General features: G+C 41.4%; 1 protein-coding gene across 3 annotated transcripts in view; it reads left to right on the top strand.

Moving 5' to 3' along the window:
• The first annotated feature begins 3,822 nt into the window (after positions 1-3,822).
• Positions 3,823-26,815, top strand: part of CDK5RAP2 (CDK5 regulatory subunit associated protein 2) — a 72,844-nt gene continuing 49,851 nt past the window's right edge. Inside the window, exons 1-14 of one of the 3 annotated variants that reach the window (XM_039561676.1) lie at positions 3,823-4,042; positions 4,184-4,245; positions 4,892-4,959; positions 8,628-8,738; positions 9,540-9,616; positions 10,348-10,468; positions 11,913-12,064; positions 12,957-13,119; positions 14,419-14,472; positions 14,887-15,006; positions 15,615-15,707; positions 17,062-17,280; positions 22,697-22,867; positions 23,600-23,773. In XM_039561676.1, coding sequence (XP_039417610.1) covers positions 3,990-4,042; positions 4,184-4,245; positions 4,892-4,959; positions 8,628-8,738; positions 9,540-9,616; positions 10,348-10,468; positions 11,913-12,064; positions 12,957-13,119; positions 14,419-14,472; positions 14,887-15,006; positions 15,615-15,707; positions 17,062-17,280; positions 22,697-22,867; positions 23,600-23,773 — 1,638 coding nt within the window. In that variant the 5' untranslated portion in view covers positions 3,823-3,989. The remainder of the gene's footprint in view (positions 4,043-4,183; positions 4,246-4,891; positions 4,960-8,627; positions 8,739-9,539; positions 9,617-10,347; positions 10,469-11,912; positions 12,065-12,956; positions 13,120-14,418; positions 14,473-14,886; positions 15,007-15,614; positions 15,708-17,061; positions 17,281-22,696; positions 22,868-23,599; positions 23,774-26,815) is intronic. The other 2 variants (XM_039561675.1, XM_039561677.1) reach the window with 2 other exon arrangements.

A 26,815-nucleotide genomic window follows, 5' to 3' on the forward strand; every position in this document is an offset into this window, starting at 1 on the left:
TATCATAGATATTCATAAGCACAGTTGACATTCTGTGTCAGAGAATCCAGCTAAAAAATGAGCCCTCTGATCTCGTGTGTCTGCAATGAACCATCCCAGCCCTCAGCCGTGTTTGGGAGCTCCACAGGCAACGACTGTTTTCCCACTGTTTTCTGTATCATTCACATGGACACATTTTGTCAGAGATGTGAGTCACTAACAACAAAACCCTCAGAGAAAAGCTGGAAATGGGATGAGGCTATTGTATCAGATTTTTCTTCATGACCACAGATGTCTTTCAAAGGCCATTTTTGTTACAGATACTCTGAAATCCACAGTTCTGGGAGTGTTTGCAGAAGGGCCTGTGGAAAGCTTGCATTTCCTTCTCACTTGGCAGAGTTAGGAAGCTGGTATTTGTTTTGCAAACACAACTGCTATAGGCTCTTTTCTGTGAAAGCTGTGTCTGACTCTTCAGCCCTTTATTAAGCAAAGAACTTGGAGAGGTAAGGCTTCATACACTGAGCGAGCACGTGGTTTTAAGTGTTCATTCAGATGTTTGACTGAGCCAGAGCTGTGTAAGTAATGGCCACACTGGTGAAATTCAAGGGAGTTTATTGACACCTAATTTGCATTAGCAGAGCAGTTGGAGTGTGTATGACTTAACTTAGGAAGAATCTTGCTGTGAGCTGTACGAGGAGGAGGCAGAACTGAGTGAACCAGGTCCGCAGAGCAGGGAGTGAGAACAGGAGGGTGAGGGGGACGCGTGTTCAGCTGATGGTGACATCCGCCCTCCTTATGCCAGCACAGCACAGCGAGCAGCTGGCTCCCGTCTTGCTCAACTCAGCCCTACCACTGCACTCAGCAGAAGTCCTTCTTTCCCAGACTCCCTTTAGGACTCTCTTCCTGAGGTGGGAAGGATCTGAGGCTGCCTTGAGAAGTAGGAAAGTTCCAACATGGCTTCCTGGGATGAGGATTTAGTGTAATCTCCCCAAATGTGCTACTAATAAACTTAAGGTTAAACAACATTAAGCAGATTATCCGAAGGCAAGTTGTTAACTGCTTCTAAACAACACATTTCCCAGTCCTTTCTGCCCCTTGCAGGTTCTACTGCAGGTTTTAAAACATTGGGCAGTGCAGTAAAATTACCCAGGGAAAATCTCCATCCTGGCTGTGTGTATACATAGAATCATAGGACCACAGAATGATTTGGGTTGGAAAGGACCTAAAAGATCATCTCGTTTCACCTCCTGCCATGGGCAGGGACACCTTCCACTAGACCAGGTTGCTCCAAGCCCCATCCAGCTTAGTTCTGAACACTTCCAGGGAAGATAGAGAGGGATGTATCTCTATATATCCATATCTTTGTCCATCAGACAGACACTTTATGAAGTAATAAACTACACAAGGAGGGCCCTGCTGATTTCCTTTTGACTGCAGTGTGTTGGACATGGGCTGTGACTCTGCAGACAGAGGTGCTGTGTGTGCAGAGTGATTTACTCTGCACTTGTGGCTGATGGATGCTGATTTAAAGACCTACATCAAATATGTAACATCTCTCTGAAACCTTAAACAAGAGCAAATTGGTATTATCCTTTCAAGTGAGTGAACTTACTCATTTTATGAAGATCTGCTCTGTAAACGAGAAAAAGCCACATTTCAGCCTGGCTGATCAGATCCTGGTGCCGTATGGAAGACCTGATTTTGTGAACTTAATTTCAGTTTGCCAGTGGCCACTGCAAAAGGGTTTCAGTCACGTAAAGTGACCATTGTCTCTCGAGGTCTCTAATGGGGGAGTTGAAGGGACTAAACATCCCTTGGGGTCATCAGACCCCAAACACAAAGCATGAGACATGTCCAATTGGACAGGAGATGGACTTAAGAGCTTAGTTGTGCTGGGTAGTGCCTGGCTCTTCCTGGCAGTTTGGGACTCTGCAGCAGTTCCATCATGCACATTATTGTACCCATGAAGCTGAAAGAATTAAGCAAGGATGGGAAGCCCACCACAACCATACACATCCAGAGCTGATGTGTTGGATGTGGCTGCTCCAACCAGTCTGGGGCATTTGACAGGTGAGTGTCAATCTAAACAGTGAGCTAGTGCAGGTACATGGAGGAAATGGAGTTCACAGGGCACCAGGACAACTGGGAATAATAAACTCACAGAACTGGGAATAATAAGCTCACAGAATTCATGGCCTGCAGTCAGCCCTTATCCGTGGCCTAATTCCTGGCCAGGTAAGAGTCCCCTTGAGACAGCCCAGAGGAAAGTGAGTGAAACCTGACCTGAGTTGGTACCAAAGAGGAAACCAAATCCAGAAGAGGAAACCAAATCTAATGCACAGGGTCACTCCCGTGGGTGAGCCAGGTGAGTGTCCTGCTGGGATGGAGCTTCCTTGTGTTACAGAGAATGGTAAGAGCAAGTCCCAGCATGAGGCACCACTTGATGCTCTCTGGGGGCAGAGTGGCTGGAAGGTGGCCCAGTGGAAAAGGACCTGGAAGTGCTGGTTGACAGTGGCTGAACGTGAGCCAGGTGTGCCCAAGTGGGCAAGAAGGCCAATGGCTCCTGGCTTGTACCAGCAGTAGTGTGGCCACAGGACCGGGGCAGTGATTGTCCCCTGTGCTGAGCACAGGTGAGGTACCTCGAGTGCTGGGTCCAGTTCTGGGCACCTTGTGACCAGAAAGACCTTGAGGAGCTGGAGCATGTCCAGGGAAGGGAACAGAGCTGGGGAAGGGGCTGGAGCACCAGGAGCAGCTATGGGAGCTGGGGGGGGTCAGTCTGGAGAAAAGGAGGCTCAGGGGTGACCTTCTGGCTCTCCACAGCTCCCTGTCAGGAGGGTGCAGCTGGGGAAGTGTTGGGCTCTGCTCCCAGGGAACAAGAGAAAGGACAATAGGGAACGGCCTCAAGCTGTACCGGGGAGGTTCAGGTTGGACATCAGGAGAAGTTTCCTCACAAAATGGGTGATTAGACATTGGAAGGGGCTGCCCAGGGAGGTGATGGAGTTGCTGTCCTTGGAGGTGTCCAAGGAATGACTGGATGTGGCACTCAGTGTGCTGGGCTGGGTGACAAGGCGGGGATTGGTCAAAGGTTGGATTCCATATCTCAGAGGTCTTTTCCAGCCTAAACAGTTCTGTGACTCTGTGATGATGTAAATATTGCAAGGAGGTATTTCAATCCTGGACACAGGTTCTAAATTAATTAAAGGAGGGCAAGGATGCACAGCAAGGAAGAGTCTGGAGCTGCACTTGTGACTGGCACTGTTACCCTGGCCATGCCCCGTGTAGGACGGGCCGCAACAGCAGCATTTAATCCAGTTCAGCATTTCCCGCTGTCAGTGTTCTTAAACGTCCAATGTAGATGCATTTTCTCCTCCCAAAAGTGGGAGAGCCGACACGCTTACAAACTTTGCTTTACAAAACCCCCCCAGATTAATTAAAAATCCGCCTGCGCGGATGATGACAGTAGCTGCCTTCACCCCTGCCCGTTACGATGAGCAGTGACCAGAATGTGGAACTAACCCGTGTTTATTTCTTCCGCCAAGTCCAATGACGGCTTTGCGCTGCGGGGAACATGGTAAACATCAGCTCCAGCGGCTCTGCCAGGCTCAGCAGGAGCCCGGGGGCCTGGTGCCTCCCTTCAAAAGCCTCTTCCAAATGGGTTTACTTTCGGAGCAGGGCCCGGGGAGTGGCGAGGATCACCCTGTCCGCGCTCCCCTCCCGTCACCTCAGGCCACGGCCTCCTTCCCTCACTCAAGATGGCGCCCGCCGCTCTCTCCCCGTTCGCCCGGCCAGCACCGGTCCCGCTCTGCCCTCAGCCAACATGGCGCCTGCCCTCGTCCAACAGGGCGGCTCCCATTCGGGTTCCACTGTGCCCGCCCTCTGCGCGCTTCCGCGGTGGCTTCAGCGGCTTCAGCTCGCTCCACGCAAACATGGCGGAAGCGATTGCGGGCGTTTGAATTCCAGGGAAGCCGCCAAATCCGCGCACAAAGGCGCCGGGACAGCGTGGCCCATCCATGGATTCGCTGCCAGGGGAGGACCTGACGCTGCCGCTGGCGTTCGACGGCAGGTACGGAGGGAGCTGCGGGGCGGCGATGCGCTCAGGCAGCGCGGGTGCGTGTGGCGGGGCCGGGCCCGCGGGCGGGGGTCGGGGGACGAGCCCCCCGGGTGTTCTGCTCTCAGCGCTCTCCTCCTTCTTCCCCGACGTCAGCGGCCTCCAGCTGCCGGACACCTCCCGCGAGGACCCCCAGCCCGGCCCGCCCGGCGGACAAGGTAAGGCTGGACCGCGGCCGGAGCCCGCACACTCCTGCCCCGGCTCGGTGCTTCGCGCTGGTCTCCAAACCTGCGGGAAAAACCGCAAACTTGCGGCAGAAAGGCCAAACAAAGGCTTTTAAGTGATGCGCTTTTTAAGGTAATTTTAGGGTTTTTAAGACCACGGAGCGTCAGCAGCTCCTGGCGTCACTGGTGTGTGCTCGCTGCCTGTGGTCATTAGGGCTCTCAGCCTTACATAAGATGATCAGCGGTTTTGCGCAGCGTGTACTTAAAACACTTGGAATATCCAGTGAGGCCGTGCTGCCCGTTCGCATTTTGCTCAGGGTTAGGGAAGTTGCACACTGTGCATCATCCACTTCTTGCTATGAGGATTTATTCCTGACAGTGCACCTCATATAGCCTAATTCCAGTGTACATCATAATTTAAATGGGTGATGGAATTTGGGAGTTCAAGTGATAGAGAGCTTACTGTCATCAGAAAGAAATGTAGGTACTAACATATAATGTAGACAGAGGGCCAAGCAGTGCCTCTCTCCCTTCCCAAAAGGTTTTGTTATGTTTAGATTAATGTAGACCTTTGCCAAATTGAAGCCCTACTTAGAGAGATTCTGCTGTCTGAACTTGTTCTGTCTTCTTCAATGTCTAGTGGTACCACACGTGGCAGAAGACACTGTCTCACCAACTCGAGCTCGGACCATGAAGGACTATGAAAATGTAAGCAGAACTTTTAATGTAAGACTCGTTGACAATTTATGGCCGAGGTATTTCCAGCATGTTGGCTGAAGTGTTGACTCTTAGTTTGTGTCAGCTGTTGGAGGTGTGACCAGGTGAATGTCCCTGTCCACCCTTTGAACCTCCATTTCTTAAGTGTTGCTTTCAAAAAGCCGAGGTGGGAATTTGTTGTTCAGAGCAGCCAACTGTTGTGAAACAAAATTGGCATCCTCTGCTCAAAAGCTCCTGCAGCTCACCAGAAACATCAGAACTTGGTTTGCACATCTGCTGTTGATTTATTTCAGGGAAGCATCAAGTTTATTTTCATTTAGGTTAGTGCAGGATTTGTGTTTTTAATTCATTGACTACAGTATAATGCCTTTTAACTTTATAGTATGAGTGTGCTTGGAATGCTTGTGTAGTAAAAGTCTAGTATCATTGTGATGATTCTGTAGATTAAAGTATTTTGGCACTTACTATAATATAAAGGAAAACATTAGATTTAAAAAACACACTAACTTTATTGGCTTTTTAAATTGAGTAAGACAGTTGTTTATATCTGCTGAATGATGATTTGATTGGGCTGTGTTGCAGGACAACTTCCCCGTTAAGGAGTAGAGGAAAGAACTTTAAGACATTTATTGTTGTGTGAAAAAGCGGTAGAGGGGAAAGCAATCTAAAATCTCTGAGATGAACGCTGCAGATAAAGGCTGTGGCTGCTGCCTTTGGGCTGTGTCAAGAGTCTGCAGTTTCAGTGCACTGCTGCTGTTACCTTTTGTGGCAATGCTGTGTTTGAAATGAGTGTTTCCTATAAACTCTTTCATTTTCTTGTGGCCTTACATCCTCCTGAGGGGAAAGCTCTGCTCTTTGCTCAGAATTTAAAGCTTATTTTGGAAAGCCTTGGTGAAGGATGTTTTTTGCAGTTTGTATCTATTTCCCTTTCTTTCTTGTTCCTGTGTGTTGGCTGGGCTAGACAAGACACTGCCTTGGCATTAGTATGTGCTTGAAATCTCTTACTGTGATGTGTGCCAAAGACCTCAGTCCAGAATATACATTCTGCAAGTGGTTTACTAGCTGCAGGGTTCTTGGGCACAGGAAAAAAACTTCAGAACGGAGGAAAAATCTGTTGCTGTTTGTCCTGTGTGATGCAGAGCAGGGGCCTCCCCACAGGTCTGGCATCCTGGTATGTTCAGACCCCTCATGTTAAACTGAGTTGTAAAACTTCCCATGGGATGAGAACTTTTATGGATGCCAGCAGTGTAATGAAGCTCAGAGATCCATTGACATGAAGGAAGAAGAATATACATGAAACAACATTAAACTTATTTCTGTAACTGTTGTTCATACAGGCTATAAGAAGGATGTAATGAAAAGAATGGGCTCTGGCCTTGTAGCTCAGAGAGAACAGGATGAATGTAATGACGCTTAAATGGGCTAAAAGGTGGATCCATGTAGGAAAGGTCCTTCAATGTTTATACCTGGAGAAGATGCTGAGCTGGATAATGTTGGACGTGCAGATTTTTGAATTATTTATGGTGTCCCACTTAGTTGCAATATAGAGGTAACGATCCTATGATAGAAAACCTGTTTACATGGGCAAAGTGAAAAGCTTCTCTAAGGAGGACCTTGTTATCAGTAACGAGGTGTTCATGAACAGAAAGGGTGATGGGTATCAAGTTAGGGAGCTGAGTAATAATGCTTGTGGGTTTCTTTCTTGTCTCTCCAAACCCACTTAGAGTTTTGCTGTAAATCTAAAACAGCCTTTGCAGTTGAAAACTGTTGTGCTGTGAAACCATAGCCACTGCTGACAGATCCCTTATGCACAAAACTGGCTCCATGCAGACTTGGAAAGGAGCTAATCTGAGCTAGGATTTGCTGCCATGCTGTTCATGCTGTGGAATATTCTGTGCAGTGTATATGTCATTGTCTTGGTTTTCATTCCTTTTGTTTAAATACAGAAATCAAAATGCATAAAGTAATTAAGACTGAGTCTTCAAATGTGTAAGTTCAGAGGGTTGCCATTAAAATCTTTTTGCAGTGTGAACTTTCTCACATTTTACACATTCTCTTTTATTAACCAATAACTTTTAAATTGTCTGCCTGCTCCAACTTTCATCCAAGAAAGTGAACATCAGAGATGACATTTGTTTCACTCCTTAGTTTATGATTACACAGTCTGTTTCATTTGCCTTTTGAAAATATTACCCTTAAGCACTCTGGTTTATACATGTGACAAGAGTTGAAAAATGCTGAGTTCTTTTGAAATCATTTTTTCCTTTTGACTCAGAAATATATTGAATGTATGGAGATTAATTAGAAGTTCAGCTGGTACAACTTCAGAGTGTTTTTGTCACTTGGACTTTTTCTGAATGAGCTGGGGCTGCTGGGATTGATCTACTGAATGATCTACCCTGGTTGCTTCAGGGTGTGGGAATGAGCCACGAAGTTTATGTAGGATTTTTAGTTGCTTGGATGATTTTCACTTTTGTGAATAATGATGAGGCACCTTGCTGGGCAGGGATTATTAAACAGAATTGTTTGCAGATGCAGGTTCTTAGTGCAGTTACAGAGAGTAATCTTGGGTTTCACAAGCTAAATATTTTAGAAATTGTATTGCTAATAATTTTTACAAATAGCACTGTACTGTTCTGGAAAAACCTACATAAATATTTTATTAGTGCCTGTGTAACATATTAGATTTCCATTTGCTGAAAGCATCTGGCACGGGACACAAGTCTTATTTGAATGAATGTTTTATGCTTAGTCTCTTAAAAAAGTTTAGGAGCAGACTCCTTTCTTTAATGAAACCATCAACTAAGTTACTGCTTCTACAAGGAAGGTTAAAAGTGATAAGCAATTTTTTCCCCAAAGAATTGCACCATGAATTATGGGGTGGCACAAAGGTTTTATTGTTGTTCGATTAGGCTCACTTGTGTGCTTGTGGCTTTTCTTGCTATGAATAAAGTTACCTGGGTCCCATTAATGAGGCTGCCTTCCCAGGCTTTTGCTTAGAAAATATTTCTGTTTCAACATGGTGTCTTGTATTTTGTTCAAGTTCTATCTTTTAGAAGAATTACTTAATGTTGTTAAATTAAAAAATCTCTCCTGAATTCTTATTGTGTAAAGTTAGTCAGTATTTTGATACTTTAGGAATATTCTAAAGGGCACAAGAATATGTATTATATATTTAATTAACACATTCACAATTGAATGTGTGTGTGTGTCACCCACATGTATGTACGAGTTTAACTATGGCGAATGGGTGGAATTCCAGTCTTGCGCTGTTGAAAGCAAAACTTTTGCCGGTTAGGATTGTTCCTTTTTTTTTTTTCTCCTTTTCTTTCTCTTGGAATTTTATCCCATTTGTCGCCGAAGAGCTGGGAACGACTGATACTTAAGAGACAAAGGATGTGGCTGTGGGGAGGAGGAGAAGGGGAAGGGTGCAGCTGGCTGCACTCTCTTAGCTGGGGAACTTTCTCTTGGGAAGAGCAGAGATACGGTGAGATTTTGGCTGGGGGGTGAGTGGCTGGGCTCGGCTCCTCTCTCTCCCCTCTCTCGCTCTCTGCACTGGAGGAGGGGACAGTGCTGGTGCTGCTGTGGGGAGCAGTCGCTGCCACTGCGGAGTTCTGTCCTTTACTGCTTTTTATTTTTTTTTATTTCTTCTTTCACAGCAAATCACTGATTTGAAAAAAGAAAACTTCAACCTGAAACTTCGTATTTATTTTCTGGAGGAGCGAATGCAGCAGAAGTTTGATGGTCCCACTGAAGAAATCTACAAAATCGTAGGCATTTAGAATAACACCCTGGAACTGTGTCTCTTTTTGAAGAGTTTGTTTTGTGGGGAGGTTGCCTATTTCACTTGTCTTCTTAGTCTTTTTTTGTTATTGGAAATTTTGGTGTGATTGTTTTATTCTGACCTTATCCTTTTCAGTAATAACAAAATTAAAGTGACCTAAACACTAAACAGGTGCTTTCCTCAGGTCTCTTTTCCATAATGGGATGGAAACTTGAGTCTCTCTTGATGCATGTTTCAGTAGTTAAGAACATAAATTGATGTTTGGGTACATCACAGTTTCATCTGAGTATTGCTGCCTGGTCTTCTCCACTGGTGATTTTTATGTAATTGCTGATGTGTTGAAATGGTGTTTGTCAGCTTCTGGGCCAAGGAGTTCTTTGTACAATTACATCATGAGAGGTTTTCTCAGGCTATAATAAAATAATTCTAAAATTACTGTTGATGAAATCAGGTTTTTAAAAGAAAATAAAATATCTTGTAGCTTAAGAAAAATATGCTTGGAAACCCTAGAAATTCCCAAACTGACATGCAGTACTCCCCATTAGAGCAGTTAAGTGTGTGTGTAGGGGATTTGTATTGCTTGAGTGCAATGGTCCTGAATGCTTTTGATATTTCTGAAAGGCTTGAACCTTGCAAAATATGCCTTTTAACAGCTAAGTGTCTATTCTTAGCCCACTGATACTTTATATTTGCTGGTCCAAGCAAAAAGTAATCTACACATTGCCAATAACTTTGGGGCTGGGTGATCTTCCAGTTCTCTCCAGACATTTTCATTCTTTTGTCACAGAACATTGAGCTGAAAGTTGAGATAGAAAGTCTGAAGCGTGAACTGCAGGAGAGGGAGAAGCTACTCATCAAGGCCTAGTAAGCACCAGTTTATTTCTTGATGTCCATTACTTAGGACTTGTTTCTATGTGTTTTTTTTTCCTAATGCTTTAGGAATTGGAAGAGATAAAGGGCACTTATCTAATCCAGGCTGGCAGCTGTTGATTGCCCCATGGGCCTCAATTGCAATGGAATTTTCTTTGTTTTCCTGAGGACCAGATGAATTTTGTTTGATCTCTCCAGGTTGCTCAAAGGGTATTGCCGTGCTTTGAAGGGAGCCTTGCACAAGGTCATACTAGAAAGCAAAATTTAGGTGGCAGTCATGAAGGAGTGGTCATCTGATGTTGAGTAAGGAAACTCTACCTGTTCTTTTCCCATGAGGTGTTAACAAATACTGAAAAGGCAAATGGAGAGATCTCAGCAGCTCCATATCTTCATTTATTTCAGTGCTGCTTCTTGTAGAAAACACAGCTCTGCTGAAGGTTTTATAGTGTATTTGGAAGCTTTAGATACATAAAGGAAATATTTCACTTTTTCATCATACATCTGAAATGCTTCTTTATCCACTGTGCCAAGGCTTGTATGTGGAACTCAATGGACACTACCCAAATTGCTGTACAGTCTGTAGATGTTTGTATTTAACCTTAAAGTGATAAGCATGTTCCAGAGACGGTGGAAGGTGCTTGAGCATAATCCATCAGCCAGTGGCACCTGAAATGTGTTCCACGTTGATATGCCCTGGGATTTATGTCTGTGTTACTGTCTTTCAGTAAGGCAGTTGAAAGCTTGGCCCAGGGTGGTGATGCTGAAGTGCAGCGTGGGACAGAGGCACAGAAGAAGATGCAAGAGATGGAGGAAATGCTGACTGGCAGAATAAACCTTCTGGAAGAGGTAAGTGGCCACAGCTGAAGGAATAATAAGAAATCACTGCTGGTTTTGTGCTGTTACCTGAGATTTGATACTGTGGTCAACCTATATTTTCATAATGTCTTTTTTCATTCCTCACTATCTATGCTTGAGATGGTTTATTCCTGTATTTATTGCTGAGCCATTTCTGGTTACTTTACAGGGGAATTGTAGTGTAAATGGAAGGGACCTACAAGGATGATTGAAGTCCATTTAAAGTGAGCTCCTTGAGGGAGGAGGAAAGGGCAATTTCCATGACCTCTTACTCATTTCAGTGGAACTGGCATTTCTGAAAGCATTCTTTGTGCTGTTGAATTGGTAGAGGAGTTCTTAAATTGCTTCCTCTGTCCCAAATCAGTCAGTCAGGCTGGTGTTTCCCAGATCTGGTAGGTTGAAGAGCAGATTTTCTAATCTCATGGAGATCAACTATATTCTGTAGCCCAAAGATAGTGTTGGCCTCTGATGTTAATTGTATTCTGCTTATGAATTCAAACACTGCAGTGTGGTTTTAGTCACAGGTTTACACAGCACCATGTAATTATGTAGATCCAGGGAGTGCTAACAAAGATTAATTTCCTTCAGAGTTCTGGATTGACAGGTGACTGTTGGCAAAACAGCTTTTCAGGAGAGGGGCTGAGTGGGGAAGTTCACTGGGGAAGGAGCTTTTCCTCTCCCTCCCCCAAAGAAATACTTTTTAATTTAGATGTGAAAGCAAGAGGGGTATGACTTGTTAGGCTACAAGGAGGCTTTTATTTCATAAGAAGCTAGATTGGGTGAGCACAGCAGGGAAGCTTACAGTGTAAAAATGAAGATCTGAATCAAATTTGATGTATAAGGCAAGTGTCTTTTTTTTGGCATTCTCCATTTCTGTGAGTTGGGTCACCCAGAGGAAGTTGACTGAAATCTGTGGCTGTTATCTCAATTTCTTTTGCTGTTCAAGAGAAAAATGTCTGGTTCATACTTTATCAGTTCTTTCCAACATCATTTATAATATTGTAAGAGAGTTTCAGTTAGCTACAGTGAGCTTTGGAATATTAATTTTATTGAACAAAAAAAGCCCTTATTTAACCTCTTTAATTTAAGTGTAGCTTTTTATTATGATAGTGGGAGGACAGTGGGACAAAACCATGTTATAATTGCTAAATCTAAAATCATAGCATAGGGGTACTTTTGTTTCCAGTTCTGCTATCAGTTAGGGTATTATTTATTTCTTTGCAACTAATTTCCCTTCTTTCTGTACCACAGAAAGCGGATTAATCTTGAAAATGCAGACACAGAGTTCAGAAACATTTACAAATAGCTTGAAATACTTGGTAAAAGTTCCTAAACTAGACATCCTGACGTATGTTGGGTAGAAGAAACTTCAGTATGTGAAAAAATTCATGAGCATTTAGTTCTTATAGGCATCAGGATTGTGTTTTAATTTCAGAATCTTAAAGCTGCCCAAGAAGAGGTGGAAAAAGCCCTTGCAATGACAGAGAAGGAGAAAGCTCTGAGAATTGCTGCTGAGCAGAAACTTGCTTCAATTATGAGTGCCTCGGCCAAGGATGTGGACAAGGTTACAGAAGCTGAGAAAGACAGGTCAGAACTGTTGAGAGTAATGTTTCTAACTGCTGGAATTCTTTATTGTTAAAGTGTGAAGAGTCAGCATGGGTTTGGGTTTGATCAGTTTGGTCCTACCCTTGGGTACAGGAGACTTACTGGCCATCTATGGAGTGAACAGCAACCAGTTTAGTAGCTTTGTGTAGCAAAGTCATCTTTAAAAGTTCTCTGAAAGCCTAAAAGGGTCAGGATGTGTGAGACACAAGCTCCTAGGTCAGGCAGGTAAATTTAATGGGAAGAGAAGCACTGTTAGAAATACTTTTACAAGCCAGGTTACAAAACATGAGGAATCAGGAATGGCATCTTATGCTGCAAAGTTTTCATGTGTAACACTCAGGTCTGTCAGAAAACATTGTTATTGTTCTTGGAACACTGGAAGTGTGAAGATGTGCATTGGCAAAAGACAACATCACTGACCTGACTTGTTTTTAGTGGTTTTTTTTCTGTTTTGTTTATGTGAAATGAGAACCAGCTTAGATACAAATTTAGATGAAACTGAGTACTCGATGGACACTTGGTGAAGGCACGTAAGGATGTGGTGTGTGAGCTAAGAAAGGAAAGAGATTAATAAGGTTTTTGTGTGTGCTGTAAAGGACAATGCAAGTAAAATATTGAAACTTAACTGTTGATATTTGAAGTGGTATTGGAGGAAAATAAGAATGAGCACTTTGCAGATAGCTCAACCCTGTTTGCTTGTGTTAAGGTTACAGCACTTTTTAATGTTTTCCAGGGTTATGAAAGTCCTCCCTTGAGTTCTGCAAGTATTGTCTTGAGTCTTCACTTAGAGGAGTTGTCTGCAAGATTTACTGCAATGACTGGAGAATTGGTGGTAGATGGTGCAAGATTAATATTTAAAATCATATCATTTTAGGCTTATAGAGCAACTGAATCTGTCACTGAAAAGTAAAGAAGCTCTAATTCAGCACCTTGAAAAGGAAAAGTCTCAGAGTGGCTCTTCCGATGGGAACTTGCCAGCAGAACAAATCAGAGAACTTACCATTGCTTTGAGGCTTGAAAAGGATGGGGAGATAGAGGTGAGGAAACTGTCTGACCAATTATATGTTATAAATCTCATGTGGGGTAGGATTTTAAAGGTTTTGTGCAGGATGCTATGTGAGTGACATCAGCCAATTTTTTAAAATATTATTTCCTCCTCCATTTTCTGGTTCCTTACCATTCATGGTTTATGCTGTGGCTTGGTTGGCAATATTCATCCTTATTTATCCATTCATTCAGTGAGAGGTTGTGTTTCCCACTGACTTTATGCTTCTGTAATAGATACTGTGCAATTGCTTTACAGAAGTATATATTAGAGAAATCCTGGATGTTAATAGATCCCTCACTGGATGACATAACTGCTATAAAAGTTAAGAATGTGACTTGAGAGTTTGTTCTTGGGAAGTGTCTCTGCTGTTATGGTCTGGAAAAAAAGCTGTGGTAAGGGAGGTAGGCATGAAAAGATCTCATGAAATAAAGTGCAAAGTTTACCCTTTAGCTTACAAAAGGTGCAAGAATCACTCTTCTGTTTCACTTGGCTCCTAAATAGGAAGACAGAGATCCTAAAAGCTGGAATGTAGAAGGAGGTCCTGAGGCTTGTTGTCTTTTTTTCCTATTGGTTATTCAAAGAAGAAATTAAAGCTGGCAGAATTAAGAAAGTTAATTATGGAGGCTGTCAGGCATCTGAGAATTTTTCTTCCCTTTTGTTTTGAAACTTAATATTGCTCAGCTCAGTACCTACACGCTTTTTTTTGTCTGTGTCAAGAATCTTTTATGATTGAATTGATTACAGGTATTAAAAGTTTTCGGTTCTGGGTGATCTTGCAATTAAATCAATCTGTGCCAGGAAAAAGCACCCTGATTTCACAAGAGTATTTGTGTGTCAAGGTGAAAACAGCATCATCTGTAATCATTTCACAGGAGGTGGACAGAGTACATGTGATCATTTGTGGTGCAGTATTGGAGAAAAAAATCTGATGAATACCTTTGCACAACTCTGGTTTTATGTATGATTACTTTTTTAAAACAAATAATTCTGTAACCTCCCCAGGGAAAAGTGCTAATTAAAATCTCTCTTGATAAAAGCATCTTGCTGACAAAGATGAATGTCACATAAAAATGCACCTCTATTCACTCAGCAAGTGCAGTTGTTCTGTCTCATTGAGCATGTTTTGTGGGGTTTTGTTTTATTTTCTTTTTTTTTCCTTCTTAATGTGGACTGGCTTATTTCATGCCTAGGGCTTTTAAGCTCATTTTGCTTCACTTTATTGCTTAATGAGTTGTATTTGTGTTGAGAATGAATTGAAGTGACCATAACAAATGTTTTGTTCTTATAGGCTCTTAGAATGGAGCTTAAAAATGAGAGAAATTCCTTTGAAAAAAAAATTCAGGTAAGTTCCAGTTTTTCTCCTGTTTCCTTGGCCCCTTACAGTGTGTGTTGGGCTCCCTCTGTTATCCTTTCATAGGCACAGGAGGCCTTGACTTCAAGAGAAGCAGAGCAGTTCCTCTGTTAAATTCTCTTTTATATGGGGTGACAGGAGGACCCCTCCTGTTTTTGAAGCAATTTTCAGGAAAGCTGATAGAGACACTCATCAAATATTGAAGGTGATGCTCATGTCCTGCCCCCTTCTTATAGAATATTCGAGGCACATCTTTAAGATGCTGCCTCTCATTTTGGGGACTGTATTTTATGTTGGTAATCTGAGTAATAAGCTCCAAGAACTCTGAGGGAATGTACTTATTGATGTGCAATTACAGTATGTCTTAGTGGGAAGTTAATGCAACTTTCACATAATCTAATTTAGTCACTCCAAGAAGAGCTACAAGAAAGAGAAAATGAGCTTGCTGTTGAAAAGAAGAATGGTTTGAAAAGGGATAAAACTATCCAAGGACTAACTGTTGCCTTAAAAGCAAAGGAAAAAGAGGTAGGGTGATTGTGATCTTGCTGGTTTGTTGAAGTACCACTGGGGTGGGGGGGTTGGGGAGGGGAGGGAGTGTTTTGTGTGTGTGGGGCAGGGTCTGATCTCACTGTAACCATGAGGAGGCTTCTAGTGGGTCCCTGTCACTGCTGTCATCTCTCCAAGCAGTTTTGTTTGTCTGCAGTTTGGGCTCTTGGACTGGAGGAGAGAGGAGAAAGTTAAGTATCCTTCTCCCTTAAGAACGTTAAAGAAAAATGTTTTCAGCTGCATGTTGATTTTTATCAGCTCTGAGCACCACTTAAAAGATCCGAGGGGTATTTTATGTTGTTGAGTAAGTGGAGCTGTCAAAGGCAGCTAAAATAAGAGAGGTCAACGTCAGCTGAAGTTCAGATTGTGTGGAAGAGTGGGAAATACTTCACTTGAGGGATAGGCAGTCTAGTGAGTGTATAAGAGCGAGAATTTCTTTATATAAGATTTACTAGGATGCATTTGGTGTTCTTGAAAGTGTTTTGTGTAGTTGGATGAATGGATAATGAGATGGGGTAGAAATTACTGTGTCACCATTCCTTGGAAATAACTCTTCCTACATAGTATTCATTTTACTTTTTTTAAAGAATGAGGAGCTGGGTTCTGAAATTGAAGAGTTAAATGCTTCATTGGCTAAGGCAAGAGAGGCAACTCACAAGGCACATGTCCAAAAATTCAAGGTAAGAACAAGCAATTTGTTGTGATTTTCCCCACTCCTGCTCCTCCCTTCTGTGTAATTCCACACAGCAGGCAGTGCTTGCTATCTTTGAAAGCAGAGGAATGGAAATTAGTTTAAAATGTTGTTTTAAAATGATTAGTTTTTCCTACTTTGAAAAAAATTTCCCAAATCAAATTATTTGAAAAATAGAATGTTAAAATGTCAGATAACTTACCTTGGTTCTCCTCCTTGCTTTTTCTAATTCTAAACCAACTGCAGATCTTTAAGGGAGAAACATGTAATATCAAAATAAGTTATAAATAAAGACACAAATTGTTGGGAAGCTGAGATTATCTTGAGCTTTTTTTTCTGGACCTGTTATTTTTTTCCTCAAAGTATGGTGCCAGCACAGGCTTCCTATTAGCAGAGTTGAACTGGCTGTGAGACACCTGCTTGGAATTATTTATATAATAAGTGTGAAACCAGCATTTATAAAATAGTGGAATGTTATTTGTGAAAATGTGATTTAGTACTGCTTTTTTTGTGTGTGTGAAGGAGAAAAGGGGCTTTATGATTCTTGAGACCTTGATGATTTTAAAAAAATTCTAAGTTTTAAAAGCATGCAACTGATCCCTCCTGTCCACAGAATCCACATTGCAGAGCAAGTCCTTTTCCTCAGTTCTCTGCTCCTTAGCTACAACCTTGAGTTGAAGGCAGTTCTCTGTGAGTAAATCGTGCTGCAGAGCTCACTGCTCCTGACACCTCTGCTGTGAGCTCCAGGACCAGCTGTAGCAGGATGTGGTGGGGAAGAACACAAAATAGGCTTATGTCAAGGGCAGGGCTGGAGTCACCATCCCTGGAAATGTTCCAAGAATGTGTGGCTGTGGCACTTGAGGACATGGGTTGGTGGTGAACGCCATGCTGGTGCTGGGTTGGCAGCTGGACTCAAATCTTAAAGGTCTTTTCCAACCTTAATTTCATGAAAGACTCAGTAACTTCCTGCCCTAGTCCAGATTGAAACTGGACTCTACTCCAAAAGTAGAGTTTTATGTAATTATTGCTTTGTGAATCAATAATACTGCCATGACCTTGTTTGCACGGTGGACTCCTTTGCATATAAACCTTTCTCTCTCTCATTCTTTGTTACCTCAGACTTCCTTAGCCTGCACTGGATGTCGTGGAAAGTTTTGTTGCATCAGTAGAGGAAATTTTATTGTTTCACTTTCCTTGTTTTGTTGTTTCACTGTTTCTTTGCAACACCAATTCTGAAAGGCTGGGAAGAGGGGCAGGGTTGTGGGTTTGGGTGCAATGGGAGTAAGGACTCCCAGGCTCTACAAAACCCACTTCTGGAGCCTGACTGCTATTTTGTGTTTCAGGGTGCTGCAGATTATCAGGCTCTGCTGATGGAAAAGGAGACCCTGCTGGCAGAGCTGCGCTCAGAGAACCTCACAAAGGACGCTGAAAATCGCAGGCTACAAAGGATAATTAAAGTCACTGGTCAAGAGCTGAGTGATCTGAATTTGCAAAGAGAGAAAATGGAGAAGGAGCTGGATGAAGCACAACTACAGAAGAGCAGAAGTGACAAAACCATTAATGTTATTATCACATTTTTGCTTTATTTTCTAAAGTCTAGAAATAATTCAGTGCTTTAGCAGGTCCTTTTCTAACAAAATTAGGTTTTTAATTTAAATAACTTTTGGGAGGGAAATACCTGACACTGCCTAATGCTGTGTATGAAGACTGAGGAAAATTCTGGCACATAATCTGCAAAGAACAATATTTTAAATATAATTTTGATAGTTAGGTCCTAGGAAAAACCCATTAACCTTTAAAAGCGCTAAATAGTTACTCTTGATTCCAGTTTTTCTGATGGGAAAATCTGAATATGCATGATGATGTATGTTTACATTTCTGCCATATTTATCTTGTTGCATGTCTGTAGATTATCTTAAATTTCACTACTTAAACTCTCTTTTAGTTGTGACCTGGAGCCAAACCTCAGCCTGCCCTCCTAGCAGGGTCACTGTAAAGGCTGTATATTAAATAACGTCTGCTTGTAAAAGCCCAAAGCACAGGATTAATTGATCACAATTTAACATTAAAAATGAGGTGCTGTTCATTAATTTTGCTGCTTCATATTCTGTTGAGAGTTTTTACCTTGCTGTGGGCATTCAGATAAGCTCTCCTGCTCGCAGCACTCACAGCTGATGCAACAAAGTGAATGATTAGGTTTCTCCTTTTCTTCCTTTGGAAGAAGGATGCCCCTTCTCCTGAGGCTTTGACACACAACAGTTTTCACCTGTATGCTTTGTCATGTGGATTTTGCTAAAGTCTTCCCACTTTTGCTTCCACGAGGGCAGCATTTACATAATGAGCAGAGTCCTGCTTGCATCCAGAGTCTGATCCTCCTCAGTTGGGGATTAGTCTCCTGCTATATTAAATTACATAAAAGATTTAATGAGCCTGTCTTTATTCACTAGATGTTTTGGTTCCATTATTAAATAAGGACCTTAATAAAGCTGGGAGATCTGGAAACTGCTGCTCCTGCACTATTCCTTAAAACCAGCAGAGGGGTCTCTTTACCTACAAACAAATTAAGTTCCTCTTCCCCTCGTACACCCAATTTAACGCATTTTTGTTTGATTGTCAACTGTGGTTTGGCTGCAGTCACAAAATCTCTGTCTTCGGCATGCTTTGAGATTTCTTCAGGGCGTTGAGGTTACAGAGAGTGAGAACAGATCGCTCTTGTCGTTAAAACAGCCACAAAGAGCATTTATTGATTTGAAGTATTTTATATTTAACTGTCTTTTCTATTCAGATTTTTTTTCATCTTCCAGAGCAGCTAGAATATAACTGTACAGGAAAGACAGGAAAAATAAGACTGAGTGGGGAGTTGCTGGGGGATTTGATGTTACCTGGATTACAGAAGCCCTATTTGACTCCATTATGTCCAAGTTTTTCATGTAAATGATGAGCTTCTTGGGGAAAAGCATTCCTGCCAAAAGATGAGCAGTCTTACAAAAATTATATCCCTAACCTATTTCCTACTCCTTGCAGAACAGCTGCTTCAATTTCAGAGCTGCAAGCCCATTGGATAGAACCACATTGCCTGTGAAGTGTTGCCCATTAAGTAGTAGATATGTGTGAGTTAAAAAATGCTGTGAGATTTTGCTCTTTGACAAATAGGAAACTGCTTTGGTGATCTGGTGCAAGCTTTTTGAGACAGCCTTAAAAACTCAGTTCTATTTATGCTCCAAGATATCTATTTATCAATGTTTCTATTTTGTTAGAATAAAGTTAGCAAAAAAGTGTATAAACTGTAGAAAATACCCTCAATATCTATAATGAACTGCTGTCCTAGCTCTTCCCTCATAGGGAAATTTGCAGTGACTTTCCATATACTGTAATTGGGGTAATGCTAATTTTTGTGCATATTCATTAAAAAAACCCCAAACACCCCAACAAACAACCCCCCTGAAATGTATTTCTGGCCTACTGTAAACCCAGTTTATCTGGACATGAACTGGGCATTTCTGACCTGGAAGGGAAGAAGGTGAAACTAAATCAAGTAAGACTGTTCAGTGTGAGCTGATCATCCAGATCATAGACTTTATCCAATATTAGGAGTTTCCTGGATTAATGGGTTTAGGTATTCTTGAACCATGTTCTTGCCTCAGGGTGGGCAACTTTAAAAGGTATCTGAAAGAGCTTTTAAAAGCTCTTTCAGTTCTGTACTTTCCAAAAGCTGTTGTTAAGTATCACTTTTAAGCATCACTGGCAAGGTGCTGTTAAACATCCCTTAAAGCTCTTTGAAACAAGAAGCTTTGGACTTAAATTTTAACACACTATTGGTGAGGAATAAATATCTCATCCTTGATGTTGTTCGTGGCTACCATGTTACTGTGCCTGTAACAGGGATGGAGTGCTTCTTCCTCAAGAAGTTTGTTCAAATTTACATGATTAAACACTTCACATATCCATTCTCTCTCCAGGCCTAAATGTAGACAATTAAAGTGTATTTACTAGATATTCATATTTGATCAGTTGGTTGGGGAAATGCAGAATAACTCATTAGGCAGAATTTATTATTTAGTCTTCCTACCTGTAGTTTAGCCTGAGAGGGAGGTTTTGGAACTTCACAACTTAATTATTCACCAAACTGGTTTTCATCTGACAAGAAGGGGGAGGCATCTGCTCCAGTCTTTGATATTATAGTGTTTCACATTCATTTTTCTTAGTTCAGCTATCATTAATCATAGGAAAATCTCTTGGGGAAAAGGTTGGCAGAGGGAATTGCAAAGTTTATGCTCTGAGAGCTGTAGGTGCTATATTATCCTTGCAAGTCAGCGTATAGAAACCGATAGATTTTCTCCCAGACAATTTGAGTGGTCAATGAGTTCAAGCAACCTGCTACAGTGATGGATAGTTTAGTGTGTTACAGAATTCCAGCTCATGCAAAGAAGGTAATTTTCAGTCTCACCTCTAGCTTTCTTTGGGAAGGATTTAGGGAGTTATGGGGGCAGAAATAGTAGAGGCAAAGTTATGTGCAAATTGCAAATCTCGCGCAGGCTGTTTTACTTTTTCCACAATTGCATCCCTTGTCAGTCCAGCTCTTTCCATAAACCTGGCCATTACACAGTTTTGCTGCTTTAAAGGGTGAAACCTGGTTTCTGCACCTGACAAGTGCTGGGCACCAAGAGGACTGAGATGAGATAATGGGTGGAGTACAGTTGCTGTAGCAGCATCTTTCTACCTCTTCATGTCTGTTGTCTTCAAGCTGCTTATGCTTTTCATTAAGATGAGTCACTGTATTGGTCACTTGAAGTTACAGGACAGATGAAAAGTCCCCTGAAGTTTACTTACAGGTAATGTGTCAGTTAAAGCTGTTCAGTAATGTAATAGTATAAAAGTAACATTTTAAAAAGCCAAGGGGTGACCTCTGCAGTGCAGGGAATGTGGTAACACTGCTGTTGATCCTTTGCTTCCAATTCCAGTACTGTGTGGGAATAGACTTAATGTGACCCACTTGAAGAGCTCCATAACTTGGAGCCAAAAGCCTTTGCAATTATCAGACCTTGCACTACTTCCCTCTGCAGTTTGCATTTATAGGCAGCAGTTAGGGAAAAACAGGAACATATGGGAGGGTTTGGGTAGCTAGACAAAACTTGGACCTGGTTCTGCTGTTCTTCAGTTTTCTTAGTTCTTTTGCTCCTGAAAAAATTAGTTTGCAGAACTGAAGGTCTGGGTGTAATCATTCTTTGAATAACATTTGAGGGGGTTTTGGGAGCTGTTAGGCATTTCTTAGCTGAATTGTGGGGATGAAGCTAAAATGGAGAAAGTAAATCAAAAGGCTTTGTAAATGACATTTTGCATTTAATGTGCAAAATAAATAAAACACTGAGGTAATAAAGTGATGTTAAGGATTTGATGTGAATCTGCATGAAGCAAAGTAATTAAGTCAAGGAAAGGACATAAAACAGTTTGTAAAGAGACTGCAATTAAAATGTCACTAGTGCTATTTCTTTGGACTTAGAATAAGAAACAACTATTAAATTTTAAATCCCTGTGGAGGTAAAAGTAAAATTTGCAGGTGACTGCCATATGTGCAAACTGTTCAAAGGGCTTATGCTGCTTCACAAATGGGCCCTTTTGGGGAATAAATAGAAAACATTTATTTGAAGAGGTAGGCTGTGTTACCTGGTTCTTTGGTCTGAACAGAAGTTTAGATAGTATAAAGTCTCCTGTAAGTTTTAATTGTTTAATTTTGGGAAACAGCTCTTGTGTTACAAGTTTCTACCTCTTTTTTCCACACAATCTGTGCAGTAAATGCAGAGGAAAAGTTTATAAAATGAGGCTGGTGTCTATGCAAGCTTTGCCTCCTTCAGCTGACAGTGTTGAAACTTCCAACAAACCAGCAAAAATGTTGGAATTGACACAAAACAGTGGTGGTGGGAGAGAAGGTGGAAGGACAGAGAAGCCATGCTGGAAATTTTTCTACTGCCCTGTGCTCTTAAATATTTTCTACTCTTAACTGTGAGCTGACTATAAATTTCATGCTAATAATCTCATCTATTCACATAGATGTAGTGATTGTCCTGGTTGGTGGCAGAATGTAAGGAGTAGGGATTTTTTGATGTTACTTCTTGGAACCCAAGGCTTTGTTGGGTGGCCATGCTTTGAAACCCCATGGAGAGCTGTATTTTCAGAGTTGGATTTTCAGATGGAGTGGGACAGGATCTCTAGGGTTGCAGAGGAGAGCTGTGATTGTGGTGCAACCCAGGGGCTGCTGCTCTTCCATTGCAGCATTCCATGTTGGTCCTAACAGATGTTGGAGTCCTTTGGACTCGCTGCTGTGTAGAAGCTGTTTAAGAGATTGTTCCTGTGGTTTAGGAGCAGAATGGACAAGGAGCACACATTTCTCTGATTGGAAACGAAGATGTGGAGGTAATGCAGCTAATCTTGGAGCTGCAGGAAGTAATTAACAGAGTCAGAGTCAAAATCAAGTTCTTTTCATCCCTTCTGATCATGAGGTGCACCTGATTGGTCATTTGAAGTTTGTATTCTTGTCGAAAGAAAAAAGTTTTAACATTTCTGATCTTTTTTTTGATGCCAGAGTAACCAGTGATACAAGAGTTAGTGCAACAATTTTCATGGTGTGATGAGAAAAAAGGCAAGTGACAAACTGAATCACCCATAAGCAATTTTCTCCTTTTCTAGCCAGGGAGTAGATTGACTCAGAAGTGAATGTTCATTCTGACAACATCTATGTGCATAATATTCCCAACGGCCTTGGAGTCCAGCATTCTGTATGAAAAGCATTTAAACAACAACCTAGATTTTTGGAAGAAAAGACTGACATCTTATCTGAAAGTTGTTCTTTCTTTAATTGTATTCATTAATGCCAAAAGAAAGTGGCTTCAGTACTTTCTTCAGTGATAGTGTGGGTTGTTAGTCTTAAACTTTCTTTAAAGTTCATTTGCTGCATATTCAGTTTCATTTTTGTTTTTGTAGGACCTTAGAAATCAGCTAGAGAAATTACATGGTGAAATGACTGAGAAAGAAAAAGCAGTTGAACACCATTACAATATTCTTTTGAGTGAAAGCAATCAGAAGCTGCAGAGCCAAGAACTTGTTATAAGGCAGCTGACAGACAGTGTCAATCACAAGGATCTGCTGCTTGAGGTGGGTAGACTTACTTTGAAATGAAAAATGGAAAGTTATCATTTGATTTTGTATGGGGAATTATAACCAAATCACGCTTGTATTTGGAGTTATTGTTGATTTTGATGATAATCCTTCACATCTCATAATACTGTATTTGCAGAACAGACCTGTAATTACAGTGTGTGTGGCATTCAACAGGATTTCTTGTTAGGGTTTTGTGAAGCATGTGGACAGAGGGGGAAGAAAGCTTTACTAATACTTCTGTAGGATTGTCACTGTTGTAAAAGCTCCGAAGTGTTCATGATTTTCAGTTTATTGTGCAGAAAGTGGAAGTTGAGGAATAGGTATAGATACTGAAATATTTTATCTTTTCTGGGAGCCCCAAATGACCTGTGTGAGGAGGTTCCTGCCTGAATGGTAACAGACCCCTGCTCAGTTTTAACACAGGGTGAAAAAGGTAGCAGGTATTCAGCCAGCAATGCAGAGATTCAGAGTTGAGGTTGCTCTGTACCTGGAGACAAAGGTGCATGCCTTGACATCATTTTTTGATACTGAAAAGATTGCATAGGTGGGGAAAGCTTTTGTGTATCTTTTGGTTTCGCTTCTGGTATCTTAAATTGAGCTCTTTTTGCAAGGTGTGTAAATAACATGTTCCAGGTCATCCTTGGATATTCTCCTGAATTTTGTTAGGTTTTGTATTTTGCAGTTTAAAATTAGAGTAGATTTTGTAAAACTGTTTTCTTTTGTTAGAAACTTGATGGAACAGTTAAAGAAAAGGATGCAGAACTGCAGGAGCTCCAGAATAAGTGCAAGAACCTTCTAAGAGTTAATGAAGAACTTGAACTGAAAAATGAGGGCTTAGTAAAGGAGAAATGTGCTGCACAGTCTCAACAGTCAATTATCAAGATAGTCAGAGAGCTGGAGGTGAGTTTTGCATAACTGATCATTTGCAGATAAGTACCTTGACTTCAAATTGAAGAGAATTTTGACTTGGACTTTAAAGCTGTGGACTCATATATGTTGTAATTGACCATGTGTTGTGCACTGATGAATTTATATGGCATCACTAAACTCCCTACTTTCAGAAAGCATGTAAGATGTTTTGCCTGCCATAAAGAGGTAGAGGTTTTTTGGTGGTTAGGGCAGACATAATTCACTGAGTGGGAGGATATCTGCATCTCTGCAGAGAGGTGCAGAGAAGAGTTTGTGTACTTTGGATAGATAAAGGGAAAGATTGCACAGAGCTGGTGACCATAGGAGATAAATGGAATGTGAGGATAAATACAGGTAGGAGTGAAAATATGTCCAGGACAAGAAGAAAGCTGCTTTAAAGCAAAGAACTTGTACAGAAATATATCTATTAAAAAAGGGTGAGCAACATATGCCCATTATTTTGCTTGACGCCATGAATCAAAAAGACTTGTACCTGAAGTCAGAGGTCAAAATTCAAAATTTTAGTTTTAGAAGTAGTTCCTTCTCTCTTTACCCTCCATTCTGTTGTAGCAAAAAGAAGTCAGGTACTGTTAAATTTTTGGATCACTGCCTGACTCCACAGTGCATCATGGTATACAGATTATTGAACAAATAAACTGCTTTTGAAGGTACATTTCTTGTCTCTTTTTTTGTGTTGTTTGCAGCCTGGTGTATCAAGATTTCTAAAAGCATCAGGCAAAGTAAAAATAATTAGACTGGTACACAGTAATGGTGGAGAAAGCTTTTTCATTTCTTTAATAATGTATCAGTCATTAAGGAGACTTTCTCAAGGAAGTTCAAAACAAAAGGAGCCAATGGCAAAGGAAATGTAAGTGCAGTGTCTTGGGTCACATTCTGAACAGTCTGGTGGTGAGCTGATGAATGTGATGGGCACTATAATTAACCATGGGAGAGACAAGAACATGTGGAGTCCTAGTTATGTGACAAGCTCAGAGTAAAGGAGCTGAAGCCTTTTTTGCTTGGGTAGTGTGAGGGTTTATCCCAGTATATGCGAATGTGCAGACAGAGAAAATAGTCTGGGAAAGGCTGGGGAGAAATTCCACCTCTGCACAACAAACTGCAGTGCATGCACATAACTTCTGTCACAAAGGCACCTAGGATGGAAAATCATAGGGAATTAATGGAAATCAAACACTGACTTCCCTGCATACCCCTCGCTTGGTTCAGGTGGATAACCAGGGGCAGGAGCAGTGGCAGGCAGTGCATGGTAATCACCCAGACCCACCTTCTAATCACAGCCCATTCTCTGCTGCTGGTGCACTCAGTGACTGAACAATATCTAATCACAGCCCATTGTCCTCTCTGCCCAACCTCTGTGTCACATATCTCCATAAGGACCCACTTTGGCATATTAATCACCAGTTTTTGGACACAGATGATCCAGAGCTCTGCTCTCATTGGCTGCCTGGCACTCTTGGATGGCTTTGTGGTGCTGCACCGACTCTCAACAAATCCACAGCTGGATCCTGCCCACCAGAGGGGACAGAAACTAGGCTCTTCAGCCTCACTGATCTTTGAAGTTGAAGAAATAGACTTGAGAGATACAGAACTTTTCTCCCTTTCATCTTTGTACTTTGTTTTAATGTAATGATAAATTTTAAAGCAACCAACACCCAAAGCTCTGCTGGGTGCCTTGGCCAGGCCAGGAAAGGTTCTAATTTTGGAGTTTGGATTTTTGAGCCACTGTTATGGCCTAGAGAGAGTGAGCAAGGGCACTGATAATTAGGGGAGTCTGGCAACTTCTGACTCTGGTATCTCTGAAGTCTCTGAGTTAAATGTATTTTACAGATAAGGAATTTAGAAATTAGAAGAAATTACCAAATTCTAGTGATGGATGAATGGTGGATGGATCAGTGAGGAAGGTATAGGTTATATCCTTCTCTCAGTCATTTGTCCTTTAACCTTCAGAGATTTTGAAGTGATCCTGAGGGTTGTTGGAAGCGCAAGAACATTCAGTGAGGCAACTGGATATTCTTGTGACTTTGCCAATAAGTTATTTATTGTGGAGGTATAAACCTTTTACTTTCATTGCTTACAATTTAGGGAACCTTTAATGAAAATAAGTTATGTTTTCCACCACTGCTGCTTAGCAATAGTATTTCAGACTTAAATATAGACTTTAACGTATTAGATTGCCTCCTTTCATGGGAATATAAATCTTTCACTGCAATATGGTCCTGGATGTCTTGCAGCTATCTCCTCTAACACATTTTCCCTCACACCATGTGTCAAGAGGTTTAATGTTTCATTAACTCCCACAGCATTACAGTCTATTTAAGTTACAGAGCTGCCTTATGTTTTGTGTACCATTGGGGAGTTGATTGAAATAATTCACTCCTACGCGTTATTTAGAAATGACAGTAATAATGTACAAAAAAAAGGGATGTTCGTGCTGCATCTTCTCATCCTTATTATTCATGAAAGATTCTGAAAAAATCAGGAACACTTCCTCGTGATTTTGCTAACCTTTACTTAGGTAGTTGAATTTAGAATTTAATAATTTGTGTATAGTCTGTGACATTTAGAATTAAGAAATAGCTCATGTCTCCTGTTACGCAGAAAGAGTTGGGAGGATTTCATGAGCTTACTGGGATTTTGGTACAAATGGAGAACTCAACATGTGAATCCTAAAAGGAACAGGGAGGTGGAACAGGGTTTGTGTGTGGCACTGCTTTGTTCATGCAGCAGCCATAGACCCTGAGCCATGGGTGACATTCCTTCCCTCATTTATCCTCCCTAACTCTGCACAGTGACATTGCTCTGCCAAGGCTTCAGAAAGAGCTTTAATTAGGATAGAGTCCTGTAGTGTCTTCAGTAATAATTGCAAGGTTTGTATCAGACATATGGAGGAGTTCATTAGAACTTCTAACAGACTGTGAAACAACTAAATTAAGTAAAAAGATTTATTTTTTCCTGTTGCTTTCTACGTCATTGGTCAGTGTTCGTGATCAAACTTTTCCAACTTAAATTACA

This window comes from Corvus cornix, chromosome 17, assembly GCF_000738735.6.
Source record: "Corvus cornix cornix isolate S_Up_H32 chromosome 17, ASM73873v5, whole genome shotgun sequence".
Lineage (NCBI taxonomy): Eukaryota > Metazoa > Chordata > Aves > Passeriformes > Corvidae > Corvus > Corvus cornix.